This window comes from Schistocerca cancellata, chromosome 1 (genome assembly GCF_023864275.1).
Source record: "Schistocerca cancellata isolate TAMUIC-IGC-003103 chromosome 1, iqSchCanc2.1, whole genome shotgun sequence".
Taxonomy (NCBI): Eukaryota; Metazoa; Arthropoda; class Insecta; order Orthoptera; family Acrididae; genus Schistocerca; species Schistocerca cancellata.
In genome coordinates this window covers 224,254,211-224,272,206 of record NC_064626.1, presented here as the reverse complement: position 1 = coordinate 224,272,206, position 17,996 = coordinate 224,254,211, and the positions used below count along the sequence as shown (strand labels likewise).

Here is a 17,996-nt window from a genome sequence, read left to right as displayed (position 1 = left end):
TCTGGATTTCCGGAAGGCTTTTGACACTGTACAATACAAGCGCCTTGTAGTGAAATTGCGTGCTCATGGAATATCGTCTCAGTTATGTGACTGGATTTGTGATTTCCTGTCAGAGAGATCACAGTTCGTAGTAATTGATGGAAAGTCATCGAGTAAAACAGAAGTGATTTCTGGCGTTCCCCAAGGTAGTTTTATAGGCCCTTTGCTGTTCCTTATCTATATAAGCGATTTTGGAGACAATCTGAGCAGCCGTCTTCGGTTGTTGCAGATGATGCTGTCCTTTATCGACTAATAAAATCATCAGAAGATCAAAACAAATTGCAAAACGATTTAGAAAAGATATCTGAATGGTGCGAAAATTGGCAGTTGACTCTAAATAACGAAAAGTGTTAGGTCATCCACATGAGTGCTAAAAGGAATTCGTTAAACTTCGGTTACACGATAAATCAGTCTAATCCAAAAGCTGTAAATCCAACTAAATATCTAGGTATTACAATTAAGAACAACTTAAATTGGAAGGAAAACATAGAAAATGTTGTGGGGAAGGCTAACCAAAGACCGTGTTTTATTGGCAGGACACTTAGAAAATGTAACAGACCTACTAAGGAGACTGCCTACAATACGCTTGTCCGCCCTCTACTAGAATACTGCTGCGCGGTGTGGGATCCTTACCAGTTAGGACTGAAGGAGTGCATCGAAAAGTTCAAAGAAAGGCAGCACGCTTTGTATTATCGCGAAATATAGGAGAGAGTGTCACAGAAATGATACAGGACTTGGGCTGGAAATCATTAAAAGAAAGGCGTTTTTCGTTTCGACGGAATCTTCTCACGAAATTCAAATCACGAACTTTCTCCTCCGAAAGCGAAAACATTTTGTTGACACCAACCTACATAGGGGGGAACGATCACCACGATAAAATAAGGGAAATCAGAGCTCGCACGGAAAGATATAGGTGTTCATTCTTTCCGCGCGCTTTACGAGATTGGAGTAATAGAGAATTGTGAAGGTGGTTTGCTGAACCCTCTGCCAGGCATTTAAATGTGATTTGCAGAGTATCCATGTAGTTGTACATGTAGACCACATGACTGTCTGGCGCATGTTACATGTGGACCAGCTGTACCCGTACCATTTACAACATGTGCAGGCACCATCAGCAGCTGATTTCCCTGCACCGGGCTCTTCTACGAATATCCTATTCAATAAAGTGTCAACCCGAATTTTAGTGCAAAGTTGCTGTTCACAGATGAGGCGTCGCTACAACGAGATCAGACTGTATATTTTCAGAATAGGCATGTATGGGGAGACGTCAATCCTGACACAACTGTTGAAGCAAGTCATCAACAAAGATTTTCTTCGGTGTTTCGGCCGGTATTGTTGATGAGTGCTTGGTAGGGCCTCACTTTCTTCCACCCAGGCTCAACGGACAACATTATCATAATTTCGTTGAGAATGGTCTACCTGTTCAGTTAGCATATGTGCCTTTAGCTGTGCGACAAAACATGTATTTTATACATGATGGAGCATCTCGTCATTTTAGTGTTAATGTCCGTCAGCTTCTAAATAACAGATTCGGTGACAAATGGTTAGGTAGAGATGGACCAACTGCTTGGCCTCCACGCTCTCCGGACCTAAATGTACTGGACTTTTTTTGTGGGAGCGTTTGAAAGTTCTTGTGTCTGGAGCCCCAGTACAAGGTGTTCAGAACCTCCGTGCCTGTGTTATGGAAGGCTGGGAAGCCATACATAATACTACAGGGATACATCAGCGCATCCGAGACTCACTACAACGGCGGGTTGATGCGTCTATCAGATCCCACGGAGAGCATATTGAACATCTCCTGTGAGAAAGAGTTGCATGTGGTATGCTGGCGCGTTCTGTTCGTGTGTGTTTCCCATGATTTATGAGTTGGAGAAAGTCAGTTGTAACATGGAAACAAAGCGTTTCCACAGCCATGTTCATAAAACATAATTTCTTCGTCTACATGTGAGGAATGTGTCCTATAATTTGTGCCGTATATTTTTGTTACACCCTGCATAGGGTACTTCACGTTGTCGTAAAGTGATGGAATTTGGTAAGAAGGAAGGTTTCACAGTACAAATAAAGGGAAAAAATCAGAAAATTCTTAATCTGTAATTATAGCACACGAGAAAAATATTTCTTTTGTCATTTGTTACCCGACATCAAACTTGAAATTAAAACAATTAGTAGTTCTTCATTCAGGATGACTGCGTCACAATGGTAAAAGTCAAACATCTGGCAAGGAATGACTTTATTGCTCATATGACGCGTGTCAGAATGTATCCATCATCAGATATTCAAAAAATGGTTCAAATGGCTCTGAGCACTATGCGACTTAACTTCTGAGGTCATCAGTCGCCTAGAACTTAAAGCTAATTAAACCTAACTAACCTAAGGACATCACACACATCCATGCCCGAGGCAGGATTCGAACCTGCGACTGTAGCGGTCGCTCGGTTCCAGACTGTAGCGCCTAGAACCGCACGGCCACTCCGGCCGGCATCAGATATTCAGGAGCAATTGCTGTACGTAGATATGGCGTTTCAAGATGTGTGTTAAATGTTTCTTTCACATACAACTTGAAACGTCCTATCTATGTGCAGTAACTGCTCTTGGATATCTGATGATGGATAAATTCAGGAACGCGTCATATGAACAATAAAGTCATTCTTTGCCTGATGATTGTGTTTTACCGCTGCGACCCATTCAGACTAAATGGAGAATTACTGATTATTCTGATAATGGTCGCCCACTCCCTTCATGATTTTGTCACATTTATATTACTGAAATTAAAACATTGGCGAATTTTTTGGAATCCCTGGAACCGATATCTTGCCAGTATCAATGTCGATAACAGTCAAATATCGTCGCGATTCTCGAATTCTGGAATTGATGAACAGTGTGTATTCATAATAAAATTTGTATGGAAGCCTCAGTACGTAAGTTCTACTTGCAAATGGCCAGTTTTCTTATGAAATTGTAATTACTACAGCGTCCTTCTGCATCACGTTACAAATCAACAATTTTCGAATAAAAACTGAATTAATCATGGATAATTTCAGTTTTGCTACAAACACTGTTTATTTTGATGTAACAGACAGAAGGACAGCTTGTAGAACAAAAATGTCCGTAGGTTATGCAGCACTTTATAAATGGCCAGTTTTTTATGAAATTATAATTACTACAGCGTCCTTCTGCATCACGTTGCTTCTGGTTTCTGTGGGAATGTAGTGACATACTGATCGCATACGCTAACAAAGCGATCTAAATCACGTAACGCCGGACAGGTACGCAACGCACCTAAGGCATAGGTAAGGCGGCTACAGTCTTAACCGATCAGGGCTACTATGAAAACTATTTTAGCTACACTACTGGCCGTTAAAATTGCTACACCACGAAGATGACGTGCTACAGACGCGAAATTTAACCGACAGGAAGAAGATGCTGTGATGTGCAAATGATTAGCTTTTCAGAGCATTCACACAAGGTTGGCGCCGGTGGGGACACCTACAACATGCTGACACGAGGAAAGTTTCCAACCGATTTCTCATACAAAAACAGCAGTTGACAGGCGTTGCCTGATGAAACGTTGTCGTGATGCCTCGTGTAAAGAGGAGAAATGCGTACCATCACGTTTCCGACTTGATAAAGGTCGGATTGTAGCCTATCGCGATTGCGGTTTATCGTATCGCGACTTTGCTGCTCGCGTTGGTCGAGATCCAATGACTGTTAGCAGAATATGGAATCGGTGAGTTCAGGAGGGTAATACGGAACGCCGTGCTGCATCCCAACGGCCTCGTATCACTAGCAGTCGAGATGACAGGCATCTTATCCGCATGCCTGTAACGGATCGTGCAGCCACGTCTCGATCCCTGAGTCAACAGATGGGGACGTTTGCAAGACAACCACCATCTGCACGAACAGTTCGACGATGTTTGCAGCAGCATGGACTATCAGCTCGGAGACCATGGCTGCGGTTACCCTTGACGCTACATCACAGACAGGAGCGCCTGCGATGGTGTACTCAACGACGAACCTGGGTGCACGAATGGCAAAACGTCATTTTTACGAATGAATCCAGGTTCTGTTTACAGCATCATGATGGTCGCATCCGTGTTTGGCGACATCGCGGTGAACGCACATTGGAAGCGTGTATTCGTCATTGCCATACTGGCCTATCACCCGGCGTGATGGTATGGGGTGCCATTGGCTACACGTCTCGGTCACCTCTTGTTCGCATTGACGGCACTTTGAACAGTGGACGTTACATTTCAGATGTGTTATGACCCATGGCTCTACCCTTCATTCAGTCCCTGCGAAACCCTACATTTGAGCAGGATAATCCACGACCGCATGTTGCAGATCCTGTACGGGCCTTTCTGGATACAGAAAATGTTCGACTGCTGCCCTGGCCAGCACATTCTCCTGATCTCTCCCCAACTGAAAACGTCTGGTCAATGGTGGCCGAGCAACTGGCTCGTCACAATACGCCAGTCACTACTCTTGATGAACTGTGATATCGTGTTGAAGCTGCATGGGCAGCTGTACCTGTACACACCTTCCAAGCTGTATTTGACTCAATGCCCAGGCCTACCAAGGCCGTTATTGCGGTGGGTACTGATTTCTCAGGATCTATGCACCCAAATTGCGTGAAAATGTAATCACATGTTAGTTCTAGTATAATATATTTGTCCAAAGAATACCCGTTTGTCATCTGCATTTCTTCTTGGTGTAGCAATTTTAATGGCCAGTAGTGTACGTTTTCTTTGGATAGTCTGCGATCTTTCTTTATTCGTGTCAGTGGTCCACTTAAATGAACACACATACCATACATACAAAGAAAACTATACAGTTTTCACCCAGAATTGGGTAACTTTGATAGGATTGGGTTTTGCAGACAAAGTCCTTCATGCTACAGCGGGTTGGGCATAAGTTACATTTGAAGAGATGCCGGGTAGTGTGCAATTCACCGCATTCGCACAGTGTTGTGTTGGCATTTTGCAGTTGGAAAGAGATTGTCCCTCGATCTTGCGACTACGGTCCGTAGTCTGTTCAAGGACTTCCAGATGATCCACTTCTCCATGTGTCCAGGCGGCAGGGATTCTTGTGGTGTCATCCAATTTGACAGGTGTTGGCATCTTTCTTTCCGCTAGGTGAGTCGGGTAGCCGCAGCTGATCCTTCTAAGGTCTGTGTAGTTGTTAGGAAAATCTTCCTGGACTTCAGTCTTGGCTTGGCAGGTTGATGTCCAAAGAGTGGATGTGAGGTCACTGTATTTCATTTATGCCTCTTGATGTTAGCGGCGCCCTCTCTTCTGGTGTCACATGGACCAATCCCAGCGATAGCCTACGGCTGTTTTACAACTCTTGGTGTGACGAAGATGCAACTGGCGAGCGTAACCAAGCCCCTACCACGCCGTAGCGGAGAAGCGAGGCAGCTGTCCCGCAATTGAAGCAGCCGATCGCCGCCATTTGCAGGGATGTATCCTAGTACTGGGGTTGTGATTTGAAGTATATGAGACGCAACAAGAGCAAATTGAAGCACAAATTAATCACTTGTTTGTTTAAAAAAGTGCTGAGTATTCGAGTCTATTTTAAAAGTATACTTAAATGAATTAAGTTTCCTAATTTCCGAAATACGTCTGCATAGAGACGCGTAATTTAATAATGTAAGGCTCTTTCCTGACAAGGTGGGGCGAGTTTACATCGAGTTATTTGCATTTGATAATTACATGAAACTTTTACAGTAGCAGACAGTACGATTATTATTATGTAATTCACGTAATTTTCCTGTCAGGTCCTTTTTTTTTCTTTTTTTTTTCTTTTTTTTTGCCGATTACTGTGTACATTTTGCACGCTTATTTTTGTTTAGCACAGTATTGTCTACACTCGAATTTTGGTTTGATTAATTGTAATAACCCATATCACTTTGCCGGCCAGAGTGGCCGTGCGGTTCTAGGCGCTATAGTCTGGAGCCGAGCGACCGCTACGGTCGCAGGTTTGAATCCTGCCTCGGGCATGGATGTGTGTGATGTCCTTAGGTTAGTTAGGTTTAATTAGTTCTAAGGCCCGCATCTCGTGGTCGTGCGGTAGCGTTCTCGCTTCCCACGCCCGGGTTCCCGGGTTCGATTCCCGGCGGGGTCAGGGATTTTCTCTGCCTCGTGATGGCTGGGTGTTGTGTGCTGTCCTTAGGTTAGTTAGGTTTAAGTACTTCTAAGTTCTAGGGGACTGATGACCATAGCTGTTAAGTCCCATAGTGCTCAGAGCCATTTGAATTAGTTCTAGGTTCTAGGCGACTGATGACCTCAGAAGTTAAGTCGCATAGTGCTCAGAGCCATTTGAACCATTTGAACCATATCACTTTAAATACTGTAGGAATTTCATTCGCGCATTAGTTTTTAACACTGATAGCACCTCTGAAAGTGGTTGACTTTGCAACATTTGATCAAATATTTGTTCATTTACGAAGTATAATCACCACCTGACAACACATGTTAAGTATCTAAACGCAATTATTCGACTTACCTCTGATTCATACTTAATATATATTTGATTGCCTTGGTAACCTGCAAAACGAATGTTCAAAATTATACACACTGACAGTATTTCCACACTATTTAACCTAGGCCTATATTGCACGATCTCCAGGACACAATACCTTTTTCAATTAAGTAGGAAATCCAAATACTGTCGGTAAAGCATCGTCCTTCAGTTGACATCTATTTAGATAATTTTCCATGTAACAATTCTCTTCAAAATGAAGAGACCACAGCATGTGATTTGCTGTCGTTTGGAAGTTCTCTCTCCGAGAGGCAACTATCCATTTCCGATTTAGAAAATCATTTGTAAGGGGAAACCTAAACAAAAACAAACGTTCACGATGTATTCTTTCTCCACGAAAATACTATATACAAGTAATACAAAGTAACAAACAACCAGGAATGACTGACCTGTGAAATGTAACATTGTTTCCGTCTTCGTCTTTGCTTCCATTATACTGTTACAATTGAAAGCAGCACACGAACGAACCATGTTTACGCACTGTTTCCCTGCAAATGGCGGCTTCTATCACGTTCAATGTGGGGACGCGACACTAGCGCCAATGCGCGATCTAGTTTTTATTTAGTAAGTCTATGAGCGTAACTGAGACGGGTCGCGCGCTCGCGCTGTTGCAGGCGACGAGCAGCTCGTCGGGCAACGACGGCCTGACGAAGCAGCAGCTGGAGCTGATCCAGCAGATCATGGAGCAGACGCAGCAGCAGCACGCGGCGGCGCAGAAGCAGCAGCAGCAGGCGAAGCAGGAGGCGGCCGCCGCCAAGAGCCGCTCCTGGGCGGCGCAGGTAGGCAGCTGGCCGTGCGAGCGCGCGCGCCACCGCGCTCTCCCACCCGCCGACAGGTGCAGGGGACGGCGCCGAACCCGAAAATTGACCTGGCGCCACGGGAATCCTAAGTCGATTATCTACCGGGTGATCAAAAGGTCAGTATAAATTTGAAAACTTAATAAACCACGGAATAATGTAGATAGAGAGGTACAATTTGACATACATGCTTGGAATGACACGGGGTTTTATTAGAACAAAAAAAAAGAAAGTTCACAAAATGTCCGACAGATGGCGCTGGACAGCAAAACGTCAGTGACTGCGCATGACAATCGTGTTACAGAATCGCATCATCCCCTGCCTGGTTGATAAACACCTGATGGAACGTACGATGTTTATGCAGGATGGCGCTCCACCCCATATTCCCAGACGCTTGCCGGCCGAAGTGGCCGTGCGGTTAAAGGCGCTGCAGTCTGGAACCGCAAGACCGCTACGGTCGCAGGTTCGAATCCTGCCTCGGGCATGGATGTTTGTGATGTCCTTAGGTTAGTTAGGTTTAACTAGTTCTAAGTTCTAGGAGACTTATGACCTCAGCAGTTGAGTCCCATAGTGCTCAGAGCCATTAGAACCCAGACGCTTGAAAAATCTCTTGCATGCGTCGTTTGGTGACGATCGTGTGCTCAGCCGCCACATTTGCCATGCTTGGCCTCCCAAGTTCAAATGGTTCAAATGGCTCTGAGCACTATGGGACTCAACATCTGAGGTCATCAGTCCCCTAGAACTTAGAACTACTTAAACCTAATTAATCTAAGGACAGCACACAACACCCAGCCACCAAGAGGCAGAGAAAATCCCTGACCCCGCCGGGAATCGAACCCGGGAACCCGGGCGTGGGAAGCGAGAACGCTACCGCATGACCACGAGATGCGGGCGGCCTCCCAAGTCCCCAGACCTCGGTCCGTGTGATTATTGGCTTTGCGGTTACCTGAAGTCGCAAGTGTATCGTGATCGACCGACATCTCTAGGAATGCTGAAAGACAACATCCGACGCCAATGCCTCACCATAACTCCGGACATGCTTTACAGTGCTGTTCACAACATTATTCCTCGACTACAGCTATTGTTGAGGAATGATGGTGGACATATTGAGCATTTCCTGTAAAGAACACCATCTTTGCTGTGTCTTACTTTGTTATGTTAATTATTGCTATTCTGATCAGATGAAGCGCCATCTGTCGGACATTTTTTTAACATTTGTATTTTTTTGGTTCTAATAAAACCCCATGTCATTCCAAGCATGTGTGTCAATTTGTACCTCTCTATCTACATTATTCCGTGATTTATTCAGTTTTCAAATTTATACTGAGTTTTTTATCACCCGGTATATTACTAAACGGCTGAAGAGACCACACAGACTTAGCTGAGGGTCGCCTATCTAACAGCTTGTACGGTGGAGAGGGGGCCAAAAAAAATGTGTTCTTCAATACTTCATATTGCGCGTCGCGATTAAAGAGTCACGTTTTACAAACTCCATAACTGCCTTCCGAAAGTGCGTAATTTATCTCAAAGATTCCTACAGCCTTACTCTGTAATACGACACTGCACTACCGGTGTTGTTCAGAAGTACGATGCGTTGTTCCTTCGGACATGCGTGCACGTCCGAAGAAACATTGCATCGTACGACTGAACAACACAGGTTTTGCAGTGTCGTATACAGGGTGGTCCATTGATAGTGAACGGACCAAATATCTCACGAAATAAGCGCCAAACGAAAAAACTACAAGGATCGAAACTTGTCTAGCTTGAAGGGGGAAACCAAATGGCGCTATGATTGGCCCGCTAGATGCCGCTGACATAGGTCAAACGGATTTCAACTGCGTCTTTTCAAATAGGAACCGCCATTTTTTTATTACATATTCGTCTAGCACGTAAATAAATATGAGTGTTTTACTTGGACCACTTTTTTCGCTTTGTGATAGATGGCGCTGTAATAGTCACAAACGTATAAGTACGTGGTATCACGTGCGGACGGTATTTGCTTCGTGATACATTACCCGTGTTAAAATGGACCGTTTACCAATTGCGGATAAGGTCGGTATCGTGTTGATGTATGGCTATTGTGATCAAAATGCCCAACGGGCGTGTGCTGTGTATGCTGCTCGGTATCCTGGACGACATCATCCAAGTGTCCGGACTGTTCGCCGGATAGTTACGTTATTTAAGGAAACAGGAAGTGTTCAGCCACATGTGAGACGTCAACCACGACCTGCAACAAATGATAATGCCCAAGTAGGTGTTTCACCGCGAAGACTGGGCAAGCGACTTTCAATTACAATGTCTCCCCTATATACATAATGAATGTAAGAGTGCAGGTTGTAGACTCACGGTTGACGAAATACAGAGGTTCGGGTGCGACCGTGAGTCGTGCTCGGTTAGCCTAATGGTACGGCGACCGCTCGCGATAATTGAGAAATCCGGGATCGAGTCCTGGTCGGGCACAACGTTACGTTGTCGCCGTTCCATTACACAGCCGATGGTTGACAATATTCACAATTGCGAATACTTTTCATGTATTACTCTGTAATGGAGCAAAAGCGTGACGCCTTGCTGCGCCACCCTAGGACACGGCTACGCTTCGAACAACAATGTGTCGACACATACGAAAAGAAAAAGACCAGAGCTCAGAAGTTCATGTGAGTTATAACGTGGATTATTGATGTCACACTGCCACAAAAAATATGTTCAAATGTGTGTGAATTCCTAGGGACCACACTGCTGATATCATCGGACCCTAGACTTACACACTACTTAAATTAACTTATGCTAAGGAAAACACACACACACACACACACACACACACACACACACACACACACACACACACATGCCCGAGGGAGGACTCGAACCTCCGGCAGGAAGGGCCGCGCAATCCGTGACATGGCGCCTCAGACAGCGCGGCACTACTCCGCGCGGCTCACATTGGCACCTAATTTCACCACAATTCTGCCCAACACAACAGTGAACTTTTTACACAACGGGAAGGTCGTCACAAATCCTCTTACCCGCATTAACCGTTCCCTTTAATGCCTTTTCGATGGCAGTCAGAATCACGACGCCCAGCGTTTTTCTTATGGTTGGTCGAGGAAAACGTTACACATACTCCGTCTTTCAGTAGCGTCACGAAAAGGCCTCAGGATGGGCATAAAGGGCGTCGAGGAACCCACCCTTCTCCGGGGGCGTTGATTCCCACACATTTAGCGGTCGAAAACAATAATTCACAGTGCGACGAGGAACAGGACGACGTTCTAGATAATCTTCACACTGCTGACGCCCCCCCTCCCCCTCTCCCGGTCGATTCAACCCTTCTCTAAAGACACGTTGGGGCTGAAATTCCATTAAATGTGGTTGTATCCCTCAGGCGATTGGCATGACTGCAATTTTTGCTCTGACGTGCAGGATAGAACCACTGTGGACCTTTCAAAACCAATCGATGAAATTTGAACGTTAATCCGACCGAACAAAGAGTGTTTCTGCTTTTTCACCTCTCCTGTGGCGTGATCATGCCCGGGTGCAACATTGAGACATGCTTGAATAAAACGGCAAACCCCTCTAAGACACGCCCCCTTCCTTCCCCAGTTCGGTAACACCAACGGTGCCACCTGGGTATCCTTGTTGGGCACTTGAAAAAGTCCCTCTATAGAAACAGGCAGTCATTGATTTGTACGCGCTGGCGTGGCAGGAATCCCTATCGACACTCCTTACATTTCGCAAGCAGCCAGTAGGCTCTAGACAGCGACGAAGCGTCACCTTAACTCAGGTGTGTCGAAATGATTACCTGTCACATTGTTGCCTAGCAATCGATGAATGGCTCTCTCTGTACAGGAGCAAATTTTTAGTGCCCGACAAAGGAGGGCGGGAGGACTGACGATGTGCCCAGAGGGGGGGGGGGGGGGAGGAAGGTTTCTTTGGAGGCACCGTTTGCCATCTTACTCACGAATTTGTCTTTATCGCACCCTCCATCCCCTACCCCGACGTGATCACGCGACGAGAGGGCGCGAAACTAGAGGGCTGTAAAAAGCATGAATACCATTTACTACGAGGTGCATTCAAGTTCTAAGGCCTCCGATTTCTTTTTCTAATTAACTACTTACCCGAAATCGATGAAACTGGCGTTACTTCTCGACGTAATCGCTCTGCAGACGTACACATTTTTCACAACGCTGACGCCATGATTCCATGACAGCGGCGAAGGCTTCTTTAGGAGTCTGTTTCGACCACTGGAAAATCGCTGGGGCAATAGCAGCACGGCTGGTGAATGTGCGGCCACGGAGAGTGTCTTTCATTGTTGGAAAAAGCCAAAAGTCACTAGGAGCCAGGTCAGGTGAGTAGGGAGCATGAGGAATCACTTCAAAGTTGTTATCACGAAGAAACTGTTGCGTAACGTTAGCTCGATGTGCGGGTGCGTTGTCTTGGTGAAACAGCACACGCGCAGCCCTTCCCGGACGTTTTTGTTGCAGTGCAGGAAGGAATTTGTTCTTCAAAATATTTTCGTAGGATGCACCTGTTACCGTAGTGCCCTTTGGAACGCAATGGGTAAGGATTACGCCCTCGCTGTCCCAGAACATGGACACCATCATTTTTTCAGCACTGGCGGTTACCCGAAATTTTTTTGGTGGCGGTGAATCTGTGTGCTTCCATTGAGCTGACTGGCGCTTTGTTTCTGGATTGAAAAATGGCATCCACGTCTCATCCATTGTCACAACCGCCGAAAAGAGAGTCCCATTCATGCTGTCGTTGCGCGTCAACATTGCTTGGCAACATGCCACACGGGCAGCCATGTGGTCGTCCGTCAGCATTCGTGGCACCCACATGGATGACACTTTTCGCATTTTCAGGTCGTCATGCAGGATTGTGTGCACAGAACCCACAGAAATGCCAACTCTGGAGGCGATTTGTTCAACAGTCATTCGGCGATCCCCCAAAACAATTCTCTCCACTTTCTCGATCATGTCGTCAGACCGGCTTGTGTGAGCCCGAGGTTGTTTCGGTTTGTTGTCACACGATGTTCTGCCTTCATTAAACTGTCGCACCCACGAACGCACTTTCGACACATCCATAACTCCATCACCACATGTCTCCTTCAACTGTCGATGAATTTCAATTGGTTTCACACCACGCAAATTCAGAAAACGAATGACTGCACGCTGTTCAAGTAAGGAAAGCGTCGTCATTTTAAGTATTTAAAACAGTTCTCATTCTCGCCGCTGGCGGTAAAATTCCATCTGCCGTACGGTGCTGCCATCTCTGGGACGTATTGACAATGAACGCGGCCTCATTTTAAAACATTGCGCATGTTTCTATCTCTTTCCAGTTCGGAGAAAAAAATCGGAGGCCTTAGAACTTGAATGCACCTCGTACTTCGAATCACATTCAGATGTCATCGAATAGTTTTGGACGGTCCCTAGTGGTTTCACGCCCTGTACCAGAGGAAACACTATGGTCGCTCTACACGCCAAATGGATGCAATCGCGTTCAGTAGAGCTACAGGCCCGCGATGTCCGTAGAGAAAGGTTTAATCGTCAGCTGGTTTTCAGTAGTGTCAAAAGTTGTCAATAACTTCTTGCGGTTGCTCATCGGACAGCGAACTGTCGTCTTCGACCGCAAAATATGTGGGAATCAGCACCCCAAGGGAAAGAGTTGGTTTCATTTACACACTTTATGTCACCCCTGAGGCATCGAATCGTTACTTTTCACCACGTACGTTACCTCTCCACCTTTTCGCTGATGGGTAGCGCTTACAGACAGTGATATTATTGTGTTTCAAATTCCTTTGGTATTGTTTCATGGTATAACTGCGTCTAACAAACAGCGTGGTGGCGCGTGCGTTTGATTATCTGCTCTCATATTTGCTGCAAGCGCAAAGCTATAGATTATTCGCAACACCTAGACGCTTAGCATCATACTTGCATGTAGAGAATCAACAGGACGTCGCTTATACAAAGCTGTTTTCCTGACATCGTACCGCAGCACGCCCTGTTTAATGAGTGACCTTTTGAAGTCATTATTGTTTTCCCGATGCATCATTTAGTTGACTGGCTTGTGTTCAGGAGGAGCAAGAAAGATAGTCTGTCAACTGCGGCCTAAAAAAGCAGAAGTAGATAGCAAGATGGAATTATGTAGGAGGACACGCCAGATTCCGCAAAGGATTCACTACTTCCGAATGTAATTCGTATGTCTAGGTATCGTGCTCTGAAAATGTCGTGGCGCAGAATTAAACGGGAGTATTATTTAGCTCATAGCATAAAAGAACAGATTTTTTATATTTATTTTTCGTATGTTATAGAGATATTAACCTCGTTCCGAACAGATTCGATGGTTCACTGACGTTCACCTGAACAGTGAGACCGCTTATAGCGTTTCAGAGAAGTAGCAACACGTGTATAATCAATTGCAGACTAACAGATTTATTCATAAACTTTTATAATTTACGTGCGTCACATAAATTATAAACGAGAGTCTTCGACAGTGTGTCAAGTAAAACTTCGGATGTTCTTATCTAGCTAGAATCCATCAGCATAAATTCCAACAACGCTTCGGCCGCAACCTTCCTCGGACTTTTATACGTTTAAATTTCTTCCTCTCTTTGTCGTCGCCGAGACTTCGCTGATATGCCGAAGTAACGTGCCCAGGTAAGTTGCCTCAGACATTATCTCTTACATCATTTTCAAACACACAGGTAAACAGTGTGCACCGTATGTATTTACGTCGTCTACAAGTCACCACGTCCAGAAAGGTGAGAATAGCAAGATGAAAACACTCGTTTGAACAGGCAGTTGAAGATTTTGATAACGCCAAACACTTTAATTATTGTTAAATTTTTACTATGCGAATTATAAACTGTTAATAGTAATAATTTGAAATTAAATAACTTGTTCATAAATCATTAAACTTTTCTGACATAGCAGCCCATCTTCGAAAATTTTATCTCTGCTATGATGTATTCAGCTGAACATGAAATCCATAAAGACCCACAGTTACTTTAAGTCTTACAAAACTCTGAGCACCGTTAGAGGTGGAGGGTATGAGGGGTACGTGGATGGGCAGCAATAAATTAACGCGTTCTGAAGCACCGATTATAATGACAAACGCCTACAAGGCCATAATTAACATACCTGTAAATGTGTGTTTCTCAGAAATACATCGTACATATTAAACTACAAGTATTCGTCATGAATGTATATTATTTGTAAAATTAACCATAAATCATGTTTATATTGATATTATATCTTAAGAGCCTCTACATAAAATACAGATTAAGCAGTTACAAAACAGTGTATCGAACTTCTAAATATTTAAACTAATTTATACGCTTTTTGTTTTAAGTATTCTGTAAACATGGAGATCCTTATACTTAAACACAATATATTTACGAAACATTAATTTCGAGATTCAAGACAGACTCTTGCAATGGGCTCCCCGCAGATAAAATATTGGTGTTTATGAACTTATGGAGACTGTTACACCATAAAATCCTCTTGAGTAGCATTGTCAAGCATTCTCTTGAGATTAATATCATCAGCCCGTTCCCTCCCGAATATTTATTTTATAGTATTTCAACACTGTTAATGGGTTACTGCATGCAACTCTGTAATACATCAATAAAAAGACCGTTGGATTAAGTTGAAAGGGACGAACAAATGCAGAAAACGCTAAGTTTTGTCCTATCACGCAGAGCATGATAATTAAGGCACCCATAATTCTGGAACTTGACTATAGACTATTCACTCAACGCTGTGTAGTTTTTCTGGATTTTAGCCGAGTTGGTCAGCGAATACTACGACTAAGCTTTGTATTTGTATGTAGTGCATTTTAAAATCTTCAGATATGTAGTACCGTAAGGCATTTTTATTCCTTCCTTTTACAAGGAAGCTAAAGTAGGTGGTTAATGATTATACTCAGTTTTCCATTTCCCATTTGCTCTGAGTACACGAAAAGCTCTATCCATACGGTACAGTGATTGTGTCTTTCTCGAGGCACACATTCACTTCGTCGGGTTATTGATCATGTGCCTCGGAAGGAATAGTATATGTCTTAAGACGGTGGTTGTGCGAACAGCCGCTATTTAAAATGTTTAAGTAAACAAGTTTTCAATTTTTTCATACATTTAGTGATGTATATCGACGGCCTTGCCACAGTGGTAACACCGGTTCCCGTCACATCACCGAAGTTAAGCGCTATTGGGCTGGGTTAGCACTTGGATGGGTGACCACCAAGTCTGTAGAACGCTGTTGGCAAGCGGGATGCAGCCAGCCCTTGTGAGGCAACTGAAGATCTACTTGATTGAGAAGTAGCGGCTCCGGTTTCGGAAACTGACGTACGGCTGAGAGAGCGGTGGGCTGACCACATGCCCCTTCATATCCGCATCCAGTGACTCCTATGGGTGAGGATGAAACGGCGACCGGTCAGTACCATTGGGCCTTCATGGCCTGTTCGGGAGGTGTTTAGTTTAGTGATGTATATCTCTCTGAAATAAGGCCAACAGTTCAGAATATGGTAGTCCGGGAGAGATAATGGGCATACAGCAATGCGACCTAAAATTTTGCCAGTGGATACTTGCCAATCAGTAAATACTTACGTTAATATCGTTTACTGATGAACAAACAGTGAGCTGAAAATGTTGAACGATATCGTAAATGAACTTTCACGATCAGCGAATATAAATATATGAGCTTTAATCATTTAAGACAAGGAAAATTAATGTTTCGGCGAGAGAATTTCATTGCATGTGAAGGCTACCGAGACGCGAGCGTGTTGATATCACATGTAAAAGTCGTCTATCCACTAGGTAACAGAAAATGTCAAATACACGCACTGATGTAGGCTTCTTTCATCCGAGGATAGTGCTGTCTGTGTTTTGTCTGGTCTTATGTAACGAGAAATCGTTGTGGGGTGTAAAGGCTGGTGAGTGATTGCAGCACCTGCAACATGATTATTTTTTTACGAAAGAAATGATTGATACCATGTACATGGAATGGTCATCATTCTTTGCAACACATTTGCTTCACCTGTTCACAAGCTTGCGGATACTATCTACAAAAATATGGCGCCACCCGTAACAATCTTAACACTACCTCCTTCACCTTCATAGCCATCTGCATATTTATGAACACGTACATTGTTTTTGTCTGAGGTACACACAAGCGTGTTTCAATTCACGTAGTGAATGTCCCTGAAGAGAGCACTATTCACATTGGACCCCTGTGGTGATGATACACCAAATATAGGTTCTTGATTTCCCAGCTGTCACCATTACTTTCCCTGTAGATGGCTCTCTCTTGTAGTTCCTTTCGACTAGGACGGGCATTTCCACCGAATCTACGGTCTACTACTGGCTGGTTCGTAATTCTGCAGTACTTACCCCAGTTCAATCGAGAAAACCGTTTCTTCACGCACATAACTGTTAGTATTTTCCTCACACGTTGTCAGTCATGCATACTACTTATCAAAGGACTGCTGTTAGATACTGAAATTGTTTCCCATTTATGATTTTTTCCAGAATTTGATACACTCTCCTGTTACTTCGACTGTACATTTCAAATTGTTTCACTGCTTCTGACCACAACTGAGTAACATTTCGTTGTTCTTGTACTGCGAACATCAACAATGACAGCTGCGCGGGGTAGCCGCGCGGCCTTGGACGTCTTGCCACGGTTCGCGCGGCTCCACCCGTCGGAGGCTCGACTCATTCCTCGGGCATGGGTGTGTGTGTTGTCCTTAGTTCAAATGGCTCTGAGCACTATGGGACTCAACATCTGTGGTCATCAGCCCCCTAGAACTTAGAACTACTTAAACCAAATTAATCTAAGGACATAACACACATCCACGCCCCAGGCAGGATTCGAACCTGTGACCGTAGCGGTCACGCGGTTCCAGACTGAAGTGCCTAGAACCGCACGGCCACACTGGCCGGCTGTTGTCTTTAGTGTAAGTTAGTTTGTTATATTCAGTAGTGTGTAAGCCTAGGGACCGATGGCCTCAGCAGTTTGGTCCCATAGGATCTTACCATAAATTTCCAAATTTCAACAATGACATGGCTTAGTTGTATTGTCCTTTGGCATGTATGTGCACTATTGTGTTATCGCATGCCAGTCGTATACCGATCACATTGTAATTTTGTTCGCCATCATGTAATTTCGTTGCAGTTTGGTGAAGTAACAATAAAAATGGACAGTCTAACATAAATTTACACCGGCGTACTCTATTCAGTTCCAAGGCACTATCGTAGCGTACTCTTAAGGAAGCACTGCTAAATTTGTAACGTAAAATCCCTTTTGATGATACGGTGAAGCTTCCGCGATCGGTAATTACAACCTCGGTGGTATTTATTTTATAGGCACGAGGAGGCCTGCAGCAAGTTTCACTGACTAATGTCTTGTCTCGTAACGCTTGGAAAGCTTCAGAGGCCAAGAGGTTGATAGTTAAAGTATCAGTTCGGCTGGTTCAACTTTTTTTAAATTTCAAAACTGACTACTTGTTTATAGCGTTTGACAATGCCTCAAGTATTAGTACGAGGCACGTCCAGAAAATGAGTGTATTAGATTTTTATATTGTTTTAGAGAAAGTGTATTTGAAAAAAAAAATTACAGAGTATTACTGCTACAC

General features: G+C 44.3%; 1 protein-coding gene across 3 annotated transcripts in view; it reads left to right on the top strand.

The window, feature by feature from the left end:
- Window positions 1-17,996, top strand: part of LOC126169670 (mucin-4-like) — a 555,343-nt gene that overhangs the window by 75,658 nt on the left and 461,689 nt on the right. For all 3 annotated transcript variants that reach the window (XM_049920663.1, XM_049920660.1, XM_049920665.1), the window contains exon 2: window positions 7,191-7,355. In XM_049920663.1, coding sequence (XP_049776620.1) covers window positions 7,257-7,355 — 99 coding nt within the window. In that variant the 5' untranslated portion in view covers window positions 7,191-7,256. The remainder of the gene's footprint in view (window positions 1-7,190; window positions 7,356-17,996) is intronic.